The sequence below is a fragment of the Mercenaria mercenaria genome, chromosome 12 (assembly GCF_021730395.1).
Source record: "Mercenaria mercenaria strain notata chromosome 12, MADL_Memer_1, whole genome shotgun sequence".
Taxonomy (NCBI): Eukaryota; Metazoa; Mollusca; class Bivalvia; order Venerida; family Veneridae; genus Mercenaria; species Mercenaria mercenaria.
Genome location: NC_069372.1, coordinates 75,023,379 through 75,043,185, shown reverse-complemented (window position 1 = coordinate 75,043,185; position 19,807 = coordinate 75,023,379). Strand labels below are relative to the sequence as shown.

At 33.7% G+C, this 19,807-nt stretch overlaps 1 protein-coding gene and 1 long non-coding RNA gene across 2 annotated transcripts; both read right to left on the bottom strand.

The window, feature by feature from the left end:
* Window positions 1-2,554: 2,554 nt before the first annotated feature.
* On the bottom strand, window positions 2,555-17,322 carry LOC123534464 (E3 ubiquitin-protein ligase RNF185-like). The gene is made up of 5 exons (XM_045316729.2): window positions 16,969-17,322; window positions 12,021-12,152; window positions 10,211-10,265; window positions 8,945-9,062; window positions 2,555-6,042 (listed from the first exon to the last, which is right to left on the bottom strand). Exons 1-5 carry the CDS (start codon window positions 17,112-17,114, stop codon window positions 5,945-5,947), a joined length of 549 nt encoding a protein of 182 aa, XP_045172664.1. The 5' UTR covers window positions 17,115-17,322; the 3' UTR covers window positions 2,555-5,944.
* On the bottom strand, window positions 14,540-16,469 carry LOC123534465 (uncharacterized). The gene is made up of 2 exons (XR_006683016.2): window positions 15,637-16,469; window positions 14,540-14,855 (listed from the first exon to the last, which is right to left on the bottom strand). It is a non-coding gene; the product is annotated as an uncharacterized LOC123534465 (long non-coding RNA).
* Window positions 17,323-19,807: the final 2,485 nt, after the last annotated feature.

Below are 19,807 nucleotides of genomic sequence, written 5' to 3'. Positions count from 1 at the left end.
TTTACTTGATATGATCTGGTATTTTGTCATTAATGTTAAAACCATTCTCAGCGGGGAGTGATTTAATTTACGTTGTACTGGTTAACTTAATGAAAGAAGGGTAAATGAGAGGTTGACATGCCCTAAACGCATTTCAACCCCTAGTTTCCTTTATATAGGTTAATGACCGTTCCATGGCGGAGCCCCTGTTTTCAACTTGTTTTCTGTCCATCTCGTATTTTGTGTTGCGTATGTTGTTTTGTTTGTTGTTGGCATATTACAGAAGAGAATACTGAAACATCTGTACTTGGAGAACCACGTGGGATAAAAAAAAATTTCAATGTAAAATATTTGTCTACTGCGGTTAAAGACATTGTGAAAGCAATAGCTCGAACAAGAAAGTTATAAATGTCTTTAGACCACGAATAAACTTGTCTTTGTAGCAAAGTAGAATTCGAGGCTCAACACATCCGGGGTTTCGGTAAATACTACTCCAAAACTAAAATAACAAAAGAATTGGTGTAATAAATATAACATGGAATTAGGTGCTACCTAAAAGGCAGAGCTCCCTTGAAAACTCACCAGTGACCTTAAAAATTAAAGGAGTGGTGTTGGAATTATCTGGAATTATGGATTCGTTTAGGATGTTTATGTTCTATTAGATCTATTAAAATTATAAATATTTATGATAATTCATGATTTCTGAATGCATGTTTAAGACTGCATCAAGATTAATTCTTGACATGTGAAAACTTGAAAGATATTCTATATAATATAATCAAAAGAAAGTTCGATATAGATTAAAATCGGCACCAAGATAAAGAAAAAAAACGTAATTGAATAATTTCTGTTATTCCTATTAAAACGTACTGCATCAAAATTTTTACATAAATTATTATCATACTGGAAACTAGTCACAAATGATAACTCCTTCAAATTGAAAAGCTTGAATCTTGAAAATTTCAAACCTAACAGAATCTCATTTGACCAACAGCCAAAGGAATTCTGTCTCTTTGCGTGTAAATGTTTGGCAATATGAGGACTTAATGTAAAAAGTTAATGTTCCAACTCCAAAGTTAATAGAAATTAGAATTTACGTAATCCTGGAAATGACTATTGTAATTCTTTTAAATGTCATTATTGTCAAATTTTGGTTCTTTTTGGATGGAAAAAAGTGTCCAACTTTTAGTCAAAAATACTGCTATAATAGACGCCTGGTATGGGAAAATTACAATCATTTACATGACTGTACAAAGCTTGTTTTAAACCCAAAAGACTAGCAATTTTTAAAAGTTAATGATCAGAATTTTACCTAGAGAAAAACAGTGTTTGCCGAAATTCTCGAAAACACCTGTTTATTTACAGAACTTTTAAGTTCACAATCTATGGTTTTTTTATGGTTAATCTTTTAGCACTAGAGAATAGTGATGGCAGTAAGAACCTTTTTGATGTTTATTGATAATTCATCGTTTTAGTTTTATTTTTATAAACTCTGGTTAGTAATTTTAAAGCTAACGGACGAAATATATGTGAACGGAGAGAAGAGCATTATTTGCTTTTCACAGTTCAATGCCTGTATATTTTGATCCTAAAGCTATTTTTTTAAAGTTATGTCTACTGACTACTGCACAGGCACTGCATTGGAACCTGACATCAAAACTGTAAACATTTGTTAAATTTTACATGAACTTTAGTTATACAATATTTTCAAAACTTATGATAATACAAAAAAAAAAGACTGAAATAAAATAGGAATTAAAAAATCTGGTTCAGGTGAGGTTCAAACTCACGACCTCTGGATTTCAACGCGAACTCGCTAACCGATACACCACTGTGGAGTTATGACGTCATTGGGACAATCATAAATATATATAATAAAGTTCAGTAAAGGCAGCGTGACGAAAGTCATTTCAAAATGAAATTATTGTATTTTATTTCTTTTTTCTTCGTAGAAAATGTATTTAGCACTGATTTCTTATTATCAAACGCTCATTTACATTTTTATTCAATATTCAAAGCAGTAAGCGAGACGCTTTTGTCAACCGTAAACAGTAAGCGTCTACTGACGTCTTTACTGATTAATTACTATGTACATAGTACACATGAAAAAATCCGAACAAAACCGATTCCAAAAAGTACCACGAATTTTCAACTCGATAGTATACATAGTTAGATCTCTCTATTCATTTTCTTTTTCACACGTCTAACCGTAATGCGACGCTGTCGGCGCCGCTTCGCGGCGCCGGTAGCTCTGCTATTAATTAAACTAGACAGTGAAACATTATTTATATCCTTCCGAACCCAGGTAGGATATATAAGCGTTGCATTCCACCATATTGTGATTAAAATTTGTAATAAGTTTAAAATCAGGAAAAGGTTAACTCATTTATTGCCCTGGAAGACAGTGCAGGTATATTCGACCCTTGACCCTTTATACTTATTGAACATATAGGCAACATGACGGAATCTGTGCATTTCCCACCAACATTTGATGATAAACACATCGCATTAAGATTAAATTCATGCTCTAAACAAGAAACCTAATCTAAATTTTCGATCAATTTGAGATGAATATACTGAGCTTAAACTTCTTTTTTGTTTAACTAGCAATCGAATTGAGCCATGTCAGAATAAATTATACGAGTCATTTTATGACATCCAAATTTCATATTTGGAAAAACTATTATTTTACAGTATCCATGCAAACATTAAACAAACATGTCTATGTGTAAAGAAATTATTGTGTGTGAGCTTAAAAATAGTACACACTTAGCAACCACAGTAAGATAAGTTTTTTTTTCTTAACAACAGACTGTTAAACACAATTTTTTACTGAGGAAGATATTTCAGTAAAAGACGAGTACAGTATGTCTTCAATAACACATCAAAAGGTAAAGGTAAAGTTTCTTGTTAAACGTGGGTAGTCGACGAAAGTCCCCACTAGGAATGGATAGAAGAACTTCTTTCCAGCCAAACCCACAGCAGGCGTCATATTTACCTCCCCAGCATCCAGTTTAGGCTGCTACTGCTGAAAACAGTACCAATTTAAGTTAATCACCCAACACTGAACACTAGTCGGGATATCAGCCGCGACCGGGAATTGAACGTGGACTGCTGGCGTTGTAGTCCAACCTGCTAACCACTGCGCCACTGACTCTCTTCAAATGTATAAATTCATTTCACTGACAAGACTATTGAATTAATTCAAGTAAATATTCACATTCATGCGAGAATTAAATGCTCTTTAAATAAAGATTACACACTGGTGAAAATCCAACAACTACAGATAAATATGAACACCAGTGAAAATTTATCACCAATTAAAATGATTATGTAAATCTGAAACATGCAAATTTTATTAATTAGCATCCCACACCAAATATGTTTTTGTCAGTGCAGTGTAATGTAAGGATATACTGCATAAATAATTTCAAGTTCAGTGTGGTTGTAGAGTTGCAATGGTGTATTTCAGAACTCTTCAAACAGTACTGATACTGGGTGTGAAAATATATATGTATGTAATATTAACCATTAACCTGAACAATGAGAGACCTTGCTTTTTAAAGGCAAGCACACACGGATGTCATTTTTAAAAAATTTATATTGTCGTTTATATCTATTAAAAAAAAAGTTACATAAAGGTGAGTTTAAAGTTAAATGCTGTATCTATTTACAAAAACATGTTTTTATGGAAGTATGTATAACATGATGGAAAGTTCTGAAATCCAGATGGACAGATGTTAAAGCATGGACTGGGACTCTGCTGAATCATTAATACTTGCAAGCAGAGTTCACTTTCTTTCATGTTGATAAGTGGGTATATATGAATTCATGTCCCAATAAAATATACATAATCATTTTAGGCAAAACCACAAAATTATATGCCCACAGTTCCAGTAGTAGTTTGAATGAATGTGTTATTTTCTATACAATACAATATGATTTAACAAACCACTTGACAGATAGCATGAATATTATAATACACCAATAATAGCATAACACCTCTGCTTAATTATCTCCTATTTTCTTCACCAATTTGTAAACTGGCCCACAAAAAATATCATCAAAATTGAACAAAAAAATTTAGGTCTTAGCTTTGACTTCCCTGAGTCTCTTGAAAATAAATCTGCATCAAATTAAAAAAAAAAATCAAGAAAAATTATAATAAAATCTAGAGTTGTCAAAGGAGTGACGAATTATACCCCCACAATATGGCCTTGTCACAGAACTAAGCCAATGTCAAAGGTGAACTCGCTTGACCTTTGACTTACTGACCTCAAAATAAATAGTCATCTGCTGGTCATGACCAACCTCCCAATTAAGTTTCGTGATCCTGGGCCCAAGCACTCTGAAGTTATTGTCCGAAAACTGTTTAAATGTTCCGGGTCACTGTGACCTTCTGACCTCAAAATCACTAGGGGTCATCTGCTGGTCATAACCAACCTCCCTACCAATTTTCATGATCCTAGGCCCAAGCGTTCTCGAGTTACCATCCGGAAACCGTTTAACTGTTTCGTGTTATTGTGACCTTGACCTTTGACCTACTAGCCTCAAAGTCAAACTTGACCTGTATTTTATCATGTTACACCTGTGTACAAAAATTTATGATCCTAGACCCAAGCGTTCTCAAGTTATCATCCGGCAACCGTTTTACTGTTCAGGGTCACTGTGACCTTGATCTTTGACCTACTGATCCCAAATTTGAACTTGACCTGTATTTTCTGATGTTACACCTGTGTACAAAAAATTATTTAAATCGGTCAAGCCTTTCATGAGTTATCATCCGGAAACCATGAAAACCAACGGACTGACCAACCGCCAAGCTCACTCCTATATACCCCGGTTACTACACAATAAATAAAAAAAATTGTAGAGAGCAATTTCCTTGGAATGTTGTGGCAAGGAAAAATAGGAAACGTATGTACAAACATTGTTTTCAACATTAGACTAGACATTAAAAGTTCATGCAATTTCAAGAAACAGCATTTTAAAATATCTGACAGTACACCACTTAAAACACAACTTAAGTGTACACATGTTGGGAAATTTTCAATAATTTTATTTTACCTTTTTTTTAGTTGACTGTAACAGTAAAAGCAGGGAAATTTTATAAGTATCTGCTTAATAATATATGTAAACTAAATATCAGTATCGAAATGTGTGAGCCTACTTGTACCTCTTATTGAAGTATCCACATCTGGATGCTTACCAGCATTTTATTTTCCTTTACATCTCCATGTATGCAAGATAAATGCAATGTTGACAAACACAATTACAGTTACTAAGTCAACATTATAAAAAATAAGTTTTTCAACTGATTACTAGAACAATAAATAAAGTCTGCGTAAAATAACTTCTCTCTACATCTGCAAATCTTGTTCGAAGATATTTAAGACATATCATTAAATGCAATATTACTACAAAAAAGTTTACCTGCAAAAAGAAACAGAACTGATTACCCTTAAAAATGCACTGTGATACAGGTACTATTTATGGCAAAAATCAATATGAAACAAAAATTTAGAAGGAACCAACTGCAGTATGGTTAAAATGTAATGATCTTATCTTAAGGCTGCCTTAAAATGATTAGCTTATATCAAAACTGATAACAATACCCAATAAAGCTTGCAGAAATATATAGAATAGAAATTGAAATTACTGCCTATTTTTACTCTGAAAAAACTTGCTTCCGAAAGTGTTTACATGAACATGAAACTAGATTTGTATAGCAAAAAAAAACAACATAAAAAGGACTAAACATAACATGGTAAAACACTGGCACCGCAGTGATTGCACCTGGTAGGCCAATGCCTAAACATTTTTCAACAAGGCCTTCAGTCTGTTTACGATGTCTCTTTTCTGTAAATCCGTAAAACGATTCTTCAGCCTTCTCTTCTCACTTGTGAAATAGATTCTTGTCACTGTAAGTTCAGTTATACTGAGTAACATAACTCCAAGCTTCACATCAGGCAAGTAACAACCAGATAATAAAGATCACAGCCACCCAGAGGAAAAATTTTGACAACATCTGTTCTTCTTGATACTGGGCCGAGCCCGCGGGCGCTGAAATGATTGCAAAAATCCCCACATTACAAAATATAAGGAAAACAGTTATTTTATAATCTAGTAAATCATCTTTATATCTAATAATAGTTAATACATGCTAATGGTGATCTTACAATGGCCAACTTATTGGGACTAAAAAACAGGTGTTAGTGTGAGTGCTACAGGACTTTATCTACCATTTTACAAACAAGACAGGAGAAAGGAAATATATACTGACAGAAACCCGAGGTAATTAGTTTAAACATTTGAATAATTTATACACACAGACACTGCAACAAAACAGTCAGAGCTAACTAAGTAAACTGATGAGAGATGAGGAGTTGTTTGTGTCAATTAACGTCCAGTTAAACAAAGAGAACTAATATGTAAACAAAACAAATGATTGCAGTTACAGAACATTTTGCACAAAGTTTTCATTCTGTCTTATTTAGTATTTATAAAGACTACCTTAAAGCTGTTTGTACCATAACTAAACAAAAAGCATTTTAATAAAGAGAGCCATGACGGTGCTGGCCGCTCACCTGAATTTCTGAGCTTAAACAGGTAAGAGAGTGATCAACTATGAAAGCTGAGCATCTGGGTGTCAAAAGTTCCAGAGGCAGGAGAAGCTAATTACATAAATAAATGTGACAGATGGCTTACAATCCAAACACTATAGAGTTATAAGGTCTTTAAAATTGGGTTGAAAAGTCACACACAGACAACTGAAGCAGGCTGGGTGTATTTTGAAAGGTCTCTTTATAATGGCTCTTTTTTTTACCTCTAGTGGCCCCGCAAAGGTCCAAGCGCTCCTTTTTGCATAAAATTGGGAGAGGACCTTATAATGATGCTACAGACCAATGGAGATGCAGTTTATGAGAAGTTGTTTGAAAGTATCATATTTAGTTCTAGTGGCCCTTAAAGGAGGCCGAGTGCCCCCATTTGAACAAGTCTGGGAGAGGACTTTAAAATGGTGCTACAGATTAAGTTTAATGAAAATCCATCAAGTGGTTCATGAGAAGAAGTCATTTAATGGTGTACCTCAATTTTCAGTTTTAAAGTTATTCCTATTTCTAGCTCTAGCAGCTCTTGAAAGTGGTCAACAGTCCTTATTTTGAAACAAGAGGGTCATGATGGCCCTGTATCGCTCACCTGAGTACCATTGCTCAAAATGATATGATCAAGTTTTGACACAGATTCACTGATTGTCCAAGTCCATCTGTTGACATAAATGAAATTTCAGATCAGTATCTTCATCAGTTACGAAGATATACCCATTTTAATTTGAAATAAAGGGAGGTAATTTGACATAAAATCAGTCCAGAGTTATCGATCCTGATTGTCTCAGTCCAACTAATGACAATAATGAAATTTCAAATAAGTCCTATAAGTACTTACTGATATAAATCCATTTTGATTACAATCAGGGGAGGTAGTCAGATATAAAATAACTCCATAACCTATGATTGGATCTGACAGATTCGTCATGGAATCAAAGATTTATTGTTGTTGAAGATATTTTTGAAGTTTGAATCAAGTCTCAAACCATAAATGAAGTCTCTATATGGCTGCAAAAGCCAAAATAGCAAATTTTCGACCTTTTAGGGGCCATAACTCTGGAACCCATGATGGAATCTGGCCAGTTCATGAAAGGAACCAAAATCATGTGGTGATACAAATTGTGTGCAAGTCTGGTTAAAATCAAATCATAAATGAAGCTGCTATTGTGCAGACAAGGTCAAAATAGCTAATTCTGGCCCTTTCAGGGGCCATAACTCTGGAACCCACAAAGGAATCTGGCCAGTTCAAGAAAGGGACCAAGATCTTATGGTGATACAAGTTTTGTGCAAGTTTGGTAAAAATCAAATCATAAATAAAGCTGCTATTGTGCAGACAAGGTCAAAATAGCTAATTTTGGCCCTTTCAGAACCCATTATGGGATCTGGCCAGTTCAAGAAAGGAACCGAGATCTTATGGTGATACAAGTTGTATGCAAGTTTGGTTAAAATAAAATCATAAATGAAACCTCTATCGTGCAGACAAGATATTGTTGACGCACGCACGGACTGACGACGGACGATGGGTGATCACAAAAGCTCACCTTGTCACTATGTGACAGGTGAGCTAAAAAGGGGCCAACAGTCCCTATTTTGAAAAGATGGGGAGAGGACCTTATAATGATGCTAAAGGTCAAGTCTGATAAAGATCCAGCAAGTGGCTAGTGAGAAGAAACTGTTTAAATGTATATCTATTTTAGCTCTAACAGCCCCGAACAGGAGCAAATCACCCCATTTGGATATGATAATAAATTAGTAAAGGACCTTACAATGATGCTATAGATCAAGTATGATGAAGATCCATCAGGCTGTTCATGAGGAGAAGTCTTTTAAAGGTTTTTCAATTTTCAGCTCCAGTGGGCAATAAAAGGGTCCGAGCTGAAATATTTGTATAAACATGATAAAGAACCATGCCAGGATACCCCTGACCAAATTTGGTGCAATTCTGACTGGCAGTTTCAGAGGAGATATCATTTGAAGAAAAGTGCGGACAAACAGACAATGGACAGACAGACAACAGATGGTGAGCAATCACAATAACTCAACCTGAGTACTCTGTGCTCAGCTGAGATATGAATAGAAACATATTACACTTTATTCATCAGGTGGCATTATTGACATCTAAGTGGAACCATTGACCTACTGCAAGACAACTGTATAGCTTTTTCACAAGAAAGAATTCTGCAATTCCAGTATGGTTTCAAATGAACATAGGTGCGGGCAAGTGATTCAAAGTCAGTCACCTTAACCACTTAATCCTCTTATAATTATCTCCCAAGTTGAGAGAACATACTCACCATACCAGTTACCATTAAAGCACTAATTGTTGTAAATTGTTTTCACCATGACAGAAATGTACTTACGTGGGCCAGGCCTGCCATCATTGAAGTTAAATGTAGACGCAAAGATACCAAACGGAAATGCACCAATACCGAAAGACATATGAAAACCTCCATCACCAAATCCAAACCCTGGAAATCCCTGAAATTTATATAAATGGTTTAACATCAGTGTTTTTGGACATTTTTGGGGGTTAAAATTTAACATAATTTCTCCTCTCCAAAATACATGTATTTCTACATTTGACAAAAAGTCCTATCAATTTTTTTACACATTACAATAAAAACTCTTAGTACATTATACAACAAGAGCACCACCTTGCAGGTGCAGATGCTCATCTGATTTTTTGTCTCTGTATAACAGAAATTTTGTCCTACCCATGGTTTTCTAAGTCCAAAAGGGGCCATAATTCTTGCAAAAAGAAAGTAGAGTTATGGTACTTGCTGTGCAGAGTCAGCTTTTAACGGCAAATACCTGCTCCAAGTTTTAAAGCAATAGCTTCGACAAAAGCTGATCTAAATGCAAAATTTAACCAGAAATCTGATATTTTCTAAATCTAAAAGGGGCCATTATTCTTGCAAAAGGGAGGAGGGAGTTACGTTTCTTGCTGTACAGAGTCAGCTTTTGATGGTGCACAATGTTGCAAGTTTGAAAGCAATAGCTTTGATAGTTTAGGAGAAAAGCTGACCTAAACACAAAACTTAATCAAGAAATCTGATTTTCTAAGTCCAAAAGGGGCCATAATTCATGCAAAATGCAGGATGGAGTTATGTTTCTTGCTTTACAGAGTCAGCTTTTGATGGTGAACAAGGGTTGCAAGTTTCAAAGCAATAGCTTTGATAGTGAAATAGAAAAGTTGACCTAAACATAAAATTTAACCAAGAAATCTGATATTTTCTAAGTCCAAAAGGGGCCATAATTCTTGCAAAAAGCAGTATGGAGTTATGTTTCTTGCTGTACAGAATCAGCTATTGATGGTGAACAAGTGTTGCAAGTTTTAAAGCAATAGCTTTGTTAGTTTAGGAGAAAAGATGGCCTATACATAAAACTTAACCAGGCAACACCGACGCCGATCAAGTGATGACAATAACTCATCATTTTCCCAAAAAAAATCAGATGAGCTAAAAATATATAAACAATACCATTTAAAATGCAAGTCAATGTGCTTTGAAGTAATTTTCTTCTTGAATGTAGCATATTCATGAACAATACTATTTTGATTTTGCTGTCATTTTCCCCTATTTTAGTAATCACAAAGTAATATTTTCACTTCTAAAATATAAACTTACTCCCTGATTCTCTGGCTCTGCCCTCTGTCCCTGAGGTCTAGGTGGTAATTTTTCTCTGGAATTGAAAGAACATTTTTTATAAGTATGAAAGGGTAAATTAACTCCTATTTCACAGTCTTAAAACAAATAATTTCAAACACATCTGGCTAAAAACATTTCTGACATTGTAGCATTCCTCAGTTTTGTATATGGTAGTTCCTAGTACTTTATACAGAACGATGAGAACAAACAAAATGATTTTTATTTGTTGTTTTCAAATAAAACTAACTCCTAACTTTTACTTGGAGATACACTGCTCACTTGAGCATCAATGGCTCAAGTTCCCCAAATGGCTAGAGCTAAAAAATGTTGGTCAAACATTATACATGTTTGCAAATAATTGAGAGTTACACTCATAAGTTTGACAGAAACAGATTATAAACTAGAGCTGCTTTTGAGAAAAACACATGTCTCCCACAACTGCCTTATTATCTAGATTGGCATTTCTTCTCCATTATGTATCTGAGTCAACCATGCACCAAGACCTGTATCACTGGCATCAGTATTTTCGGTAATTTAAGGGCCATAATTCCAAAGTGCCTCGGCGGATTTGGTTAGTTATCGAACTTGGCCGAGGACTTATTGGCAAACACATTTTGTTCAAGTTTGGTGAAGATTGGATGAGAAATGTTCGACTTAGAGTGCAAACAAAATTTGTGACAGACAGACACAGGGACACACACACATAGACAGGAGTAAATCAATATGTCTCCAGTCCCACCACAGTGGTGTGGAAGACATAAGTAGTAAATTAAAACAAAAGCTGAACGTAAGACAGCGCGCTCGACTCTGAATTAGAGCTCTGCCAGTAAAAAAATTCCAAGTTAAAAAGGAACATAACTCTGTCAAAATTCAAATCAGAGTTACAGGAATTGTGTCTCCTGGTATAGACTTTGATAGTAAATAACTATTTTGAGTTTCAAGTCAAAACTTTAATAGTAACAGAGATATTTGTCTTTATCAAAAATTTTAACAAAAAATTCTAAGTTAAAAAGGGGCATAATTCTGTCAAAATTCAAATCAGAGTTATGGGAATTGTTTCTCCTGGTGTAGACTTTGATAGTAAATAACTGCTTTGAGTTTCAAGTCAAAAGCTTTAATAGTAAGAGGGATATTTTACTTTATCAAAAATTTTAACAAAAAATAACTAAGTTAAAAAGGGGCATAATTCTGTCAAAATTCTAATCAGAGGTATGGGAACTGTTTCTCCTGGTGAAGACTTTGATGGTTAATAAGTATTTTAAGTTTCAAGTCAATAGCTTTGATAGTAACAGAGATATTTGACTATCAAAAACTTTAACCAAAATTTCTAAGTTAAAAAGGGGCATAATTCTGTCAAAATTCAATCAGAGTTATGGGGATTGTTTCTCCTGGTGTAGACTTTGATAGTAAACAACTATTTTAAGTTTCAAGTCAATAGCTTTGATAGTAACAGGGATATTTGACTATCAAAAACTTTAACCAAAAATTCTAAGTTAAAAAGGGGCATAATTCTGTCAAAATTCAATCAGAGTTATGGGGATTGTTTCTCCTGGTGTAGACTTTGATAGTAAACAACTATTTTAAGTTTCAAGTCAATAGCTTTGATAGTAACAGAGATATTTGACTTTATCAAAAACTTTAACCAACGGCGACACTGGGGCGAGTGCAATAGCTCTACCTTTTCTTCGAAAAGTCGAGCAAAAAATAGTTGGTGGTATGAAGTATTTTTTGGCATTTAGCATTTGGCACACCAGACATATAATAACTTAACCTTTTACAAGGTAATTACCTAGGATCTTTATTATCTGTGCTGCCTCTGCCATAGATTGGTACGACCTGATCTTTAGAAATACCTGCTTTACACACAGGACATGTCTGTCTGTTTGGTCTTGTCTCCAACCACTGATGTAAACATGGCCAACTGAAATAAAATACTGGTACATAAATTGCTTCATATGTGGTAAAATCACAAATTTCATAATATTTTTTGTGTGTTTCTTTTATACAATGTGCTAAATGTTGCACTCAACATAATTTCTTATTTAATACATAAACGAAGAATAAACAAACAAAGTATTAAAACTATTGTAAAACTGCAAAAACTCAAAAGTTAACTATAGATCATATTTTTTTTATATATAACAACTACAGAATTTTAAGTTTAGAATTTGGAAAAACCATATTTTTCTGCTTTTGAAAAGCCTCACAGAATATGTCTCTATGGAAAAAATGTTTCAGTTATCTTTTCCAGTTAGCGGATGTGTTCCTGGTTTTATCACTTCGTTTGGCAAGCTGAAATCACTGGGGATAACTGAAACATTACGTCTGTAGAAACTTGTAGTTGCACTGTAAATTTCAAAGCAATTGATGGGATCAGACTTGTATTTAAGGAAGCCTTTAAGTCAATGAATGTTTGAAAGTATGATCATGCATGTAGAGGCTGCAAGTGTATAAACTCCCCAATTTTGGCATGTTGTACAAGTATGCCGAGTAATATTCCATAGCTTTACGTTCGCGTAGTTCACCTTGTCTTTGTATATGATACTGTGACCAGATTTTTGTCATGGATTTTTTTATGTGACTAACATATAATCAGTAAATTTGTGTGAAAAAAGAGGATTTTAGAAAAAAAAGTTTTAGACCAGTGTCTGTGGTTTTCCAATTTACAAGGCATCAGCAAATGTCATATTAGTGCAGAGGTTAGAAAATATGATTTATCAATTCTTGTATAAGTTATTAAGTACATATATATCTACACACTTTTTTCATAAGCAATTTTAGGCTGTGGATAGACTTGACAGTTTCGTCAAAACTTTGGCTTCTATTGTACAGACAAGTTAAGTGACATTAATTAGTGATCATAATACTTCACCTAAACAATGCTCAAGTGTCAGACAGCCAGAGCTAAAAAGGTAAAGACAGAATGGGTGAAATGTAATACTTTATTATTTATTAACAACATTGCAGTCAAACATTTGGTCTTTTCTGGAATACAATAATGCACAGTACATTTCATCTCACTTTTGCATGTCACTATCAATCTCAAGAGTCTGAGGATTCGCATGCATCGTTTTTATTTCTTTTTAACCCAATATTTGCTGACCCGGCATTGTAACAAAATTTGAAATTAATCGAAATTTTGCAGAGAAATGATCACAGTAAGACCACATCAACAGCATCTTAAAATTACTCAATGATAATTGTAATTTTTTCTGTAAACAATCGAAATTACTTCAAACACTTTATAAACTGTCGGTTTTCAATCAGTGATTGTCACATGTAATTGTGTAGGTAATACACATGCTGTCATGTGTCGGGGTGTAATGCAAATGGGCAACACTGATTGGCTATATATGGCTATCGATGACAAGCGATTAACTCCACCCACTAATATTGCTCAAAGTCAAACCTTGTGTATTCGCATGTGTCTGAAAATTAAGTTAAAATCTGCATCCCACTGCAGGGACTCCCAATCTTCATTAAACAAGCCTATACCGCCGAATTGTTTCCGAGAACCCTAACCAAAGAACTATAAAATACACAGAATGGCAACTGGCTGAAATCTTGCGTGATCTTGTGTCAGAGCGTGAATCAGCGTTATCTTAGTAAAAACACACATCGGCGAGCATGGAGTTACAATTTGTACCTTTAAAACTACATTTTGAATACATTAGTTTAATGTGAAATAGTCTTAAGACACAAAGTAGACGTTTCTTGCCATCAAAAGAAGCGTGGTCATACGGTGATAATTAATTTACCGATGAATAATTGCTTTCGCATACAAAATGGCGCGTGCCACTTCCGGTAAACGAGATCTCATTCAGTTATCACGGGATGTTGGCGAGATTTGCTCTATAGTCTATATGCCTTTCAAGTTGCCGATCTATTTATTTGGTATCAAGTCAAAACGTCCCCTAGTCAAAACGTCCCCTAGTCAAAACACCCCCCATTTTGGTCAAAATGTCCCCCATTCAGTTTAGAATTAGGTCAAAACACCCCCCTAATATTTTTTTTATATTAATCTTAATTCTTTTTATCTAATTCATATATAGATTTCTATTTTATTGTCTTTTAAATTGAAACTTATGGATTATGTATTGATATTAAAATACACAAAATTGATTTATTAGCACCTAAAATAATGCAATCAACACCTATCACATAGTTGTGCATTAACTGAGCTGTGGGCTTAATATTAGTAGGTGTCATAAACCCATTAATCACCAGTAATAAGGTGTGAACATTTGTGAAGGGAACATTTTTTCTTCTATACAATCAAAATTTGTGTAGAATGAACAAAAATCCTGATCAGAGTAATTACTTTATTTATAAAACATTAATAAAACATCAGAAAAGTCACAACTGCATATTTATGAAGTAAAAATAACATATCACACTATTCATTCACTGTTCTTCACCAAGAAGTCAAATTCAAAATGTCATATCACAATATTAATTCAGTGTTCCAGCTACACAATATCAAGAAGTCAAATTCACTTTTTTGCTAGTTAATGTTTTTATCACAATTATTCCTCATCCTGAACTGTTGTGGTGAGCCTTGGTTTGTAAATGGTGCTCTTCTTTTTGTAGCAAGGAACTTGCAGACATACCCCCTGCGTGGTAGCTGTAAAAGACATAAGAAACATTTGCTGCTGAAATACCTGCAATAAATGACTTAATGATTACCGATATTAACCAAAATTTTATTTATTCTGTCAAACAAAATAAATAAGATAATCTATATATGGGCCGTTCGATGAGAAAACCTGTATTAGTGACATGATATAGTAATTCATTGCATAATAAGTAGTAGGCAAATAAAATTCTACAATATTTTGCATTAGATAAAAGGTCTGTTATAAAACCAAAAGTATGCGCTCAAGTTGTTTTTCAGTAATATCATGTGAAACAGTTATTAAATATTCAGATGTATGTATGATGTTTAGACGCGATACGCATAATTTGTACTAACTTCATGTCACAAAATGCCTTTGGTGACTTACTAGCCATGTAACTCTTCCATTCAATATACAGACTCTCTTGATTGAATTAACACCTGTTGTAATCTGTTCCTGTTATAACACACTATCTCCTCTGATTGGATTAACTTGACACTGCATTGATTACTTGTATATTTGAATTTGTTTGCTTTTCATAATGTGATTATGATCTGTATATTGTTTATTTCTTTCTGACCAGATTTTCAATATTTTATAAAAGAAAATAAAGATATTATTGAATGGTAAAAGGTAGTTAATCAGATTTTGGCAGAAAATTACATATATGCCAAAAAAATAGTTAGACAATTTGGAATATGAAAAGTATTCATAAAAAGATATGGTATTTACTGAAGTCTAGTAATTCAAGAAATCAATAAAAATAATAGTAACATGAATATAACTTACCTGTGTCACAGGTTCTGTGTTGCCAGTTGCCATGTACACAAGTCGCAGGCAATGGCCTGTTGACGAATTCTGACTTTGTTCCTACACTTAATGCAAGGATACTCCATAATTACGTTATCTTATTAAAGCACTGATATTTAAACAAATAACAATCCAACACACTATTCACATAGACAGACAGTATACATACAGTAGGATACTAAGAAAATAAGTGGCTGAATATAATTATTTGTAGACTTTATAGCATGAAAAAAAATGTTTGAAGCGTAATTAATCAATTAAAGCAATAAAGATTAAGGATGATTTTACAGTTATTCCAAATGCTTGCAAATTTCTGTTTACTTTATTACTTTAATTGATGCAAAATTTTAGATTAAAGACAAGTTTTTTCAATCAAATTCAAAGTTATTAAAACATCAATCGATCACTGCAAATGATTAGATTAGGATTAATAGACTGTTTGGAAACCTTCATTAATTTTAATAGTTATAACTTTTTTCACATTATTTAATTCTTGTGCAATTATACTTTTAGATGTATACCTGTTTACAAACTTCTTGAATTAAATCATTAAATTAACTTAAATAATATGTATTTACTGTATTTTACATATATAATTTTTAAGGGGGGTGTTTTGACCAGGTAATTTTTGGAAGGGGGGTGTTTTGACCAGAAAAGGCGGACGTTTTGACCAAAATGGGGGGTGTTTTGACTAGGGGACGTTTTGACTAACATCCATTTATTTTATAGCTCTTTGCCCTAACTGATTGATATATAATATGGCATATAGAACAAGATACAAGAAACTTTATTTAACATCGGATATGAATTTAACAATTCATAACTTTATCATGACATCACAGGATATAAGGGGTTCTAACTGACCAATCAGAGAGCTGCATTTCCGAGTACCTGCCAGTTTCCACTTGGGTATAACGAAGTATATTTACAATGAACATATAGTGACTTTAGAAATAAATATCACACTATTTTAGATATCAAATTAAGATTTTTCACTGCACATGCCCCAGATGATGCTACAAACAACAAAACTTTGAAGATTTATTGAAATATTATATCAATTTATTACCTTTATTTTAGTTAAAAGTTTTAGATTTTACACAGGGAGTCTATGATAAAGTCCGAGTAAAATGTAATCAATACCCAAGTGAAATAAGTATCATTCCGTGATGTTCTGGACATGTTAAAATTATGAATTAACATTAGCTTAAAGCTATTTCCCGACAAACAACTTTTTAACAAGCATTGTGCACCTGTAGACAAGTTCACTATTTCACTAATTTAGTGACTCAAATCTGTGTAAATATCTACCAAAATAAATGTCCACACATGCTAACTACTGCATCTCTTGCTGTATCCAGGCATATGTTGCACTCATACACTGAGTTTTCAGACTCAGTCCCCTCTTGTTTTTCACCACCTTCTGCTCCAGCAGGGCTTGGTGTTGCTCCGCTCATTTCTCAACAATGTCCCGGCAATATTATCAAATAAAAATGATTTTAGTCAGATCTTGTAATTTACATGTGGTTCGTAATTAATTGCATTAAAATCACATATCTAGAACATTGCAAGAGGACTGACACTTCAGAAATCGGTATTTTACTAAACATCAGAAATCTGTCAAAATGTTTGTTTTTACGTGTACTACGCATGCGCAGGTTTCACTTCCTGACGGCGAAACCGGGAGAATAATAAGTTAGGATATCCGTTTTGAGTCGCAGGTAGCATATGCCAGTTTTGGACTTCTCGTAAGCCGATCTTAGATTAAGCAGAAATCAACTAAACACAAAGATTTGAAAGAAATAAAGCATTAAGTAATCATGTATTTTTATGTTTTCCTAATTATCTGCCATTGATAAGACTCTGTGGTATGTACATAGCTAAACGTGAAACTTAGGTCCGCGAAAAATGGACAAATTTTCCAAAATATGACCATATTCGGCCTAATGGCAAAAAGTAAGCGGAAAAACAGGAGTCCAGCAATACACAGTGCCTTATACAAAAACCTCTCCCTTATATATTCTGCATATCAAAACTACCTGTCAACTGATTACTTTTTTCAGTACTCATTTTTGAATGAGGCTTCTGGTAAACACTTATTTTGGTCAGTTTAGAATTAACAAGTAAATGAAGTATTGCCATGCAATACAAATTCCCCTACTGGAAGGCACCATATTTTCTCTTTTTTATAGTAACAACAAAGGGAAGTTAATCATAAAAAAATATCTATATAATATAAGTCCGCACATAACTCTTTACCAGGTTGAGATAAGTCAAAGTACACCGAAAAATTGGATGTAACATGCATATTGTACCACAGAAAAATGGTCTTGATTTTTCCTTACAGCCAGTAATAAAAAAGTTATAATAGAAGTTATTTATAGTAAAACAAAGAGAAGTAATTCTAAAACCAAGGATGCCTCATGGTGGCGAACATTTTTGCCAAGTTACATCAAAATCCCTCCATGCATGAAAAAGAAATGTTCCGGACAAAGTCATTCTTGAATTTGACATTTGACCTATAAGTGTGACCTTGACCTTAGACCTAGGGACCTGGTTCTTGTGCAAGACAATCCCTCTCATGGTGGTGAACATTTTTGCCAAGTTACATCAAAATCCCACCTTGGGGAACATTTTTGTCAAGTAATATTGAAATCCCTTCATGGATGGCAGAGAAAAAAAGCCCTGTTGACCTTTGACCTCCAATTGTGACCTTGACCTTTGAGCCAGGGGTCCGGGTCTTGCGCATGACACGTCGTCTCATCATGGGGAACATTTGTGTCAAGTAATATAAAAATCCCTTCATGAATGACAGAGTTATGGACCGGACACGAAATTGCGGAGGGACGGACGGAAGGATGGAATGACGGAATGAAAAGTGCATTTCTATAGTCCCCGGAACTGGTTTTCAACCAGTAGGGGACTAATGATTATAAGGTATCTTCATTCAGTACATACGGTTGTTCTACTTAGTATACCACTTTTCCACATAATTTAATAAATGACAAACTAACTGTCCTAATTCAAAAGACGTTTGGTTGTTGGTGAATAATCTGTATATACAACTCATTTGACATTATTGTATTATTTTCTCCAAAGTTTCATACATATGTTACAAGCATTTCAGTTATTACTAGTACTTTTATATTGTTTGTTTTCATGACAGTCCTTATCCGCAGTATTATTGAATCTTATTGATCCTGACCTGCTGTTGTAGACATACTTTTGTGCACACTATTGATTTGTTTTCAAATTTTCAATTTCACAGTCAAATTATATTTTAATTATTTTATTCCATATGATAGTAATTTTATGTCAGTAAGCATACATGAATATATTGTATTTATTTACTTTAATATTGTTCTTACAACTATAGGTTCTGTTTCTGTTTTTCTGGACTATATATATAATCAAATAGTGCGCCAAACGTAACGTCATACTTTGACATTATGATGTCATGTTAACTGACTTTATAACGTCATACATGTTTGTATACATTGTTTGTTTGCCTGAAGAAATATTTTAATATGAAACGCGTTGCAAACTTCTATTTTCTTTAACCATATTATCAAAAATGTATAATATAATAATAAAGCATACAAGTATATGGGAAATATGAAGTGTACAGATATAGATGAGAATCGAGATCAGAATTCTCCAGTCATGATATATTGTAATTACAAGATACCTTTAGTTCTGGATTAGTAATTGATGATATTGCATTAATTTTATTACTTTTTTTCGACGATATGGCAATGATTGGTAAAACTCTTGAATATTTACATAATAACCTTAATTTACTATACACATACAGTACGCAGTAAGGATTAGAAGTTAATATTATGAAAACTAAGACTGTTGTATTTAGGAAAAGAGGAAACACTTTTGCTAGGGAAATATGGCTTTACAATGATCAGCAAATAGAAGTTGTAGATTATTTTAATTATCTTGGTACGGTATTCAGCTATACAGATAATTTTTCGATAAACCAAGAACATTTGACTGGTAAAGATTTAAAAGTTTTAAAGGTCTTGTTTATTATAGTGTCACCCGTATTGAAAGGGCCAGCCAATTTGGCTCATGAGACACCTTTACCGTGCGTACCAATTATACCTCCCAACTTCTACCACGAATCCAGGTGCCAGGCGGA

What these genes read in the sequence shown, in the direction of transcription:
- LOC123534464 (XM_045316729.2), bottom strand. Translation starts at nt 17,114, where the DNA reads ATGAGCGGAGCAACACCAAGCCCTGCTGGAGCAGAAGGTGGTGAAAAA. An exon ending in ATGTGTGGACATTTATTTTG is followed by an intron (nt 12,153 to 16,968) that starts GTAGATATTTAC and finishes ATTTTATTTCAG; the next exon opens with TTGGCCATGTTTACATCAGT. An exon ending in CAGAGCCAGAGAATCAGGGA is followed by an intron (nt 9,063 to 10,210) that starts GTAAGTTTATAT and finishes TATAAATTTCAG; the next exon opens with GGATTTCCAGGGTTTGGATT.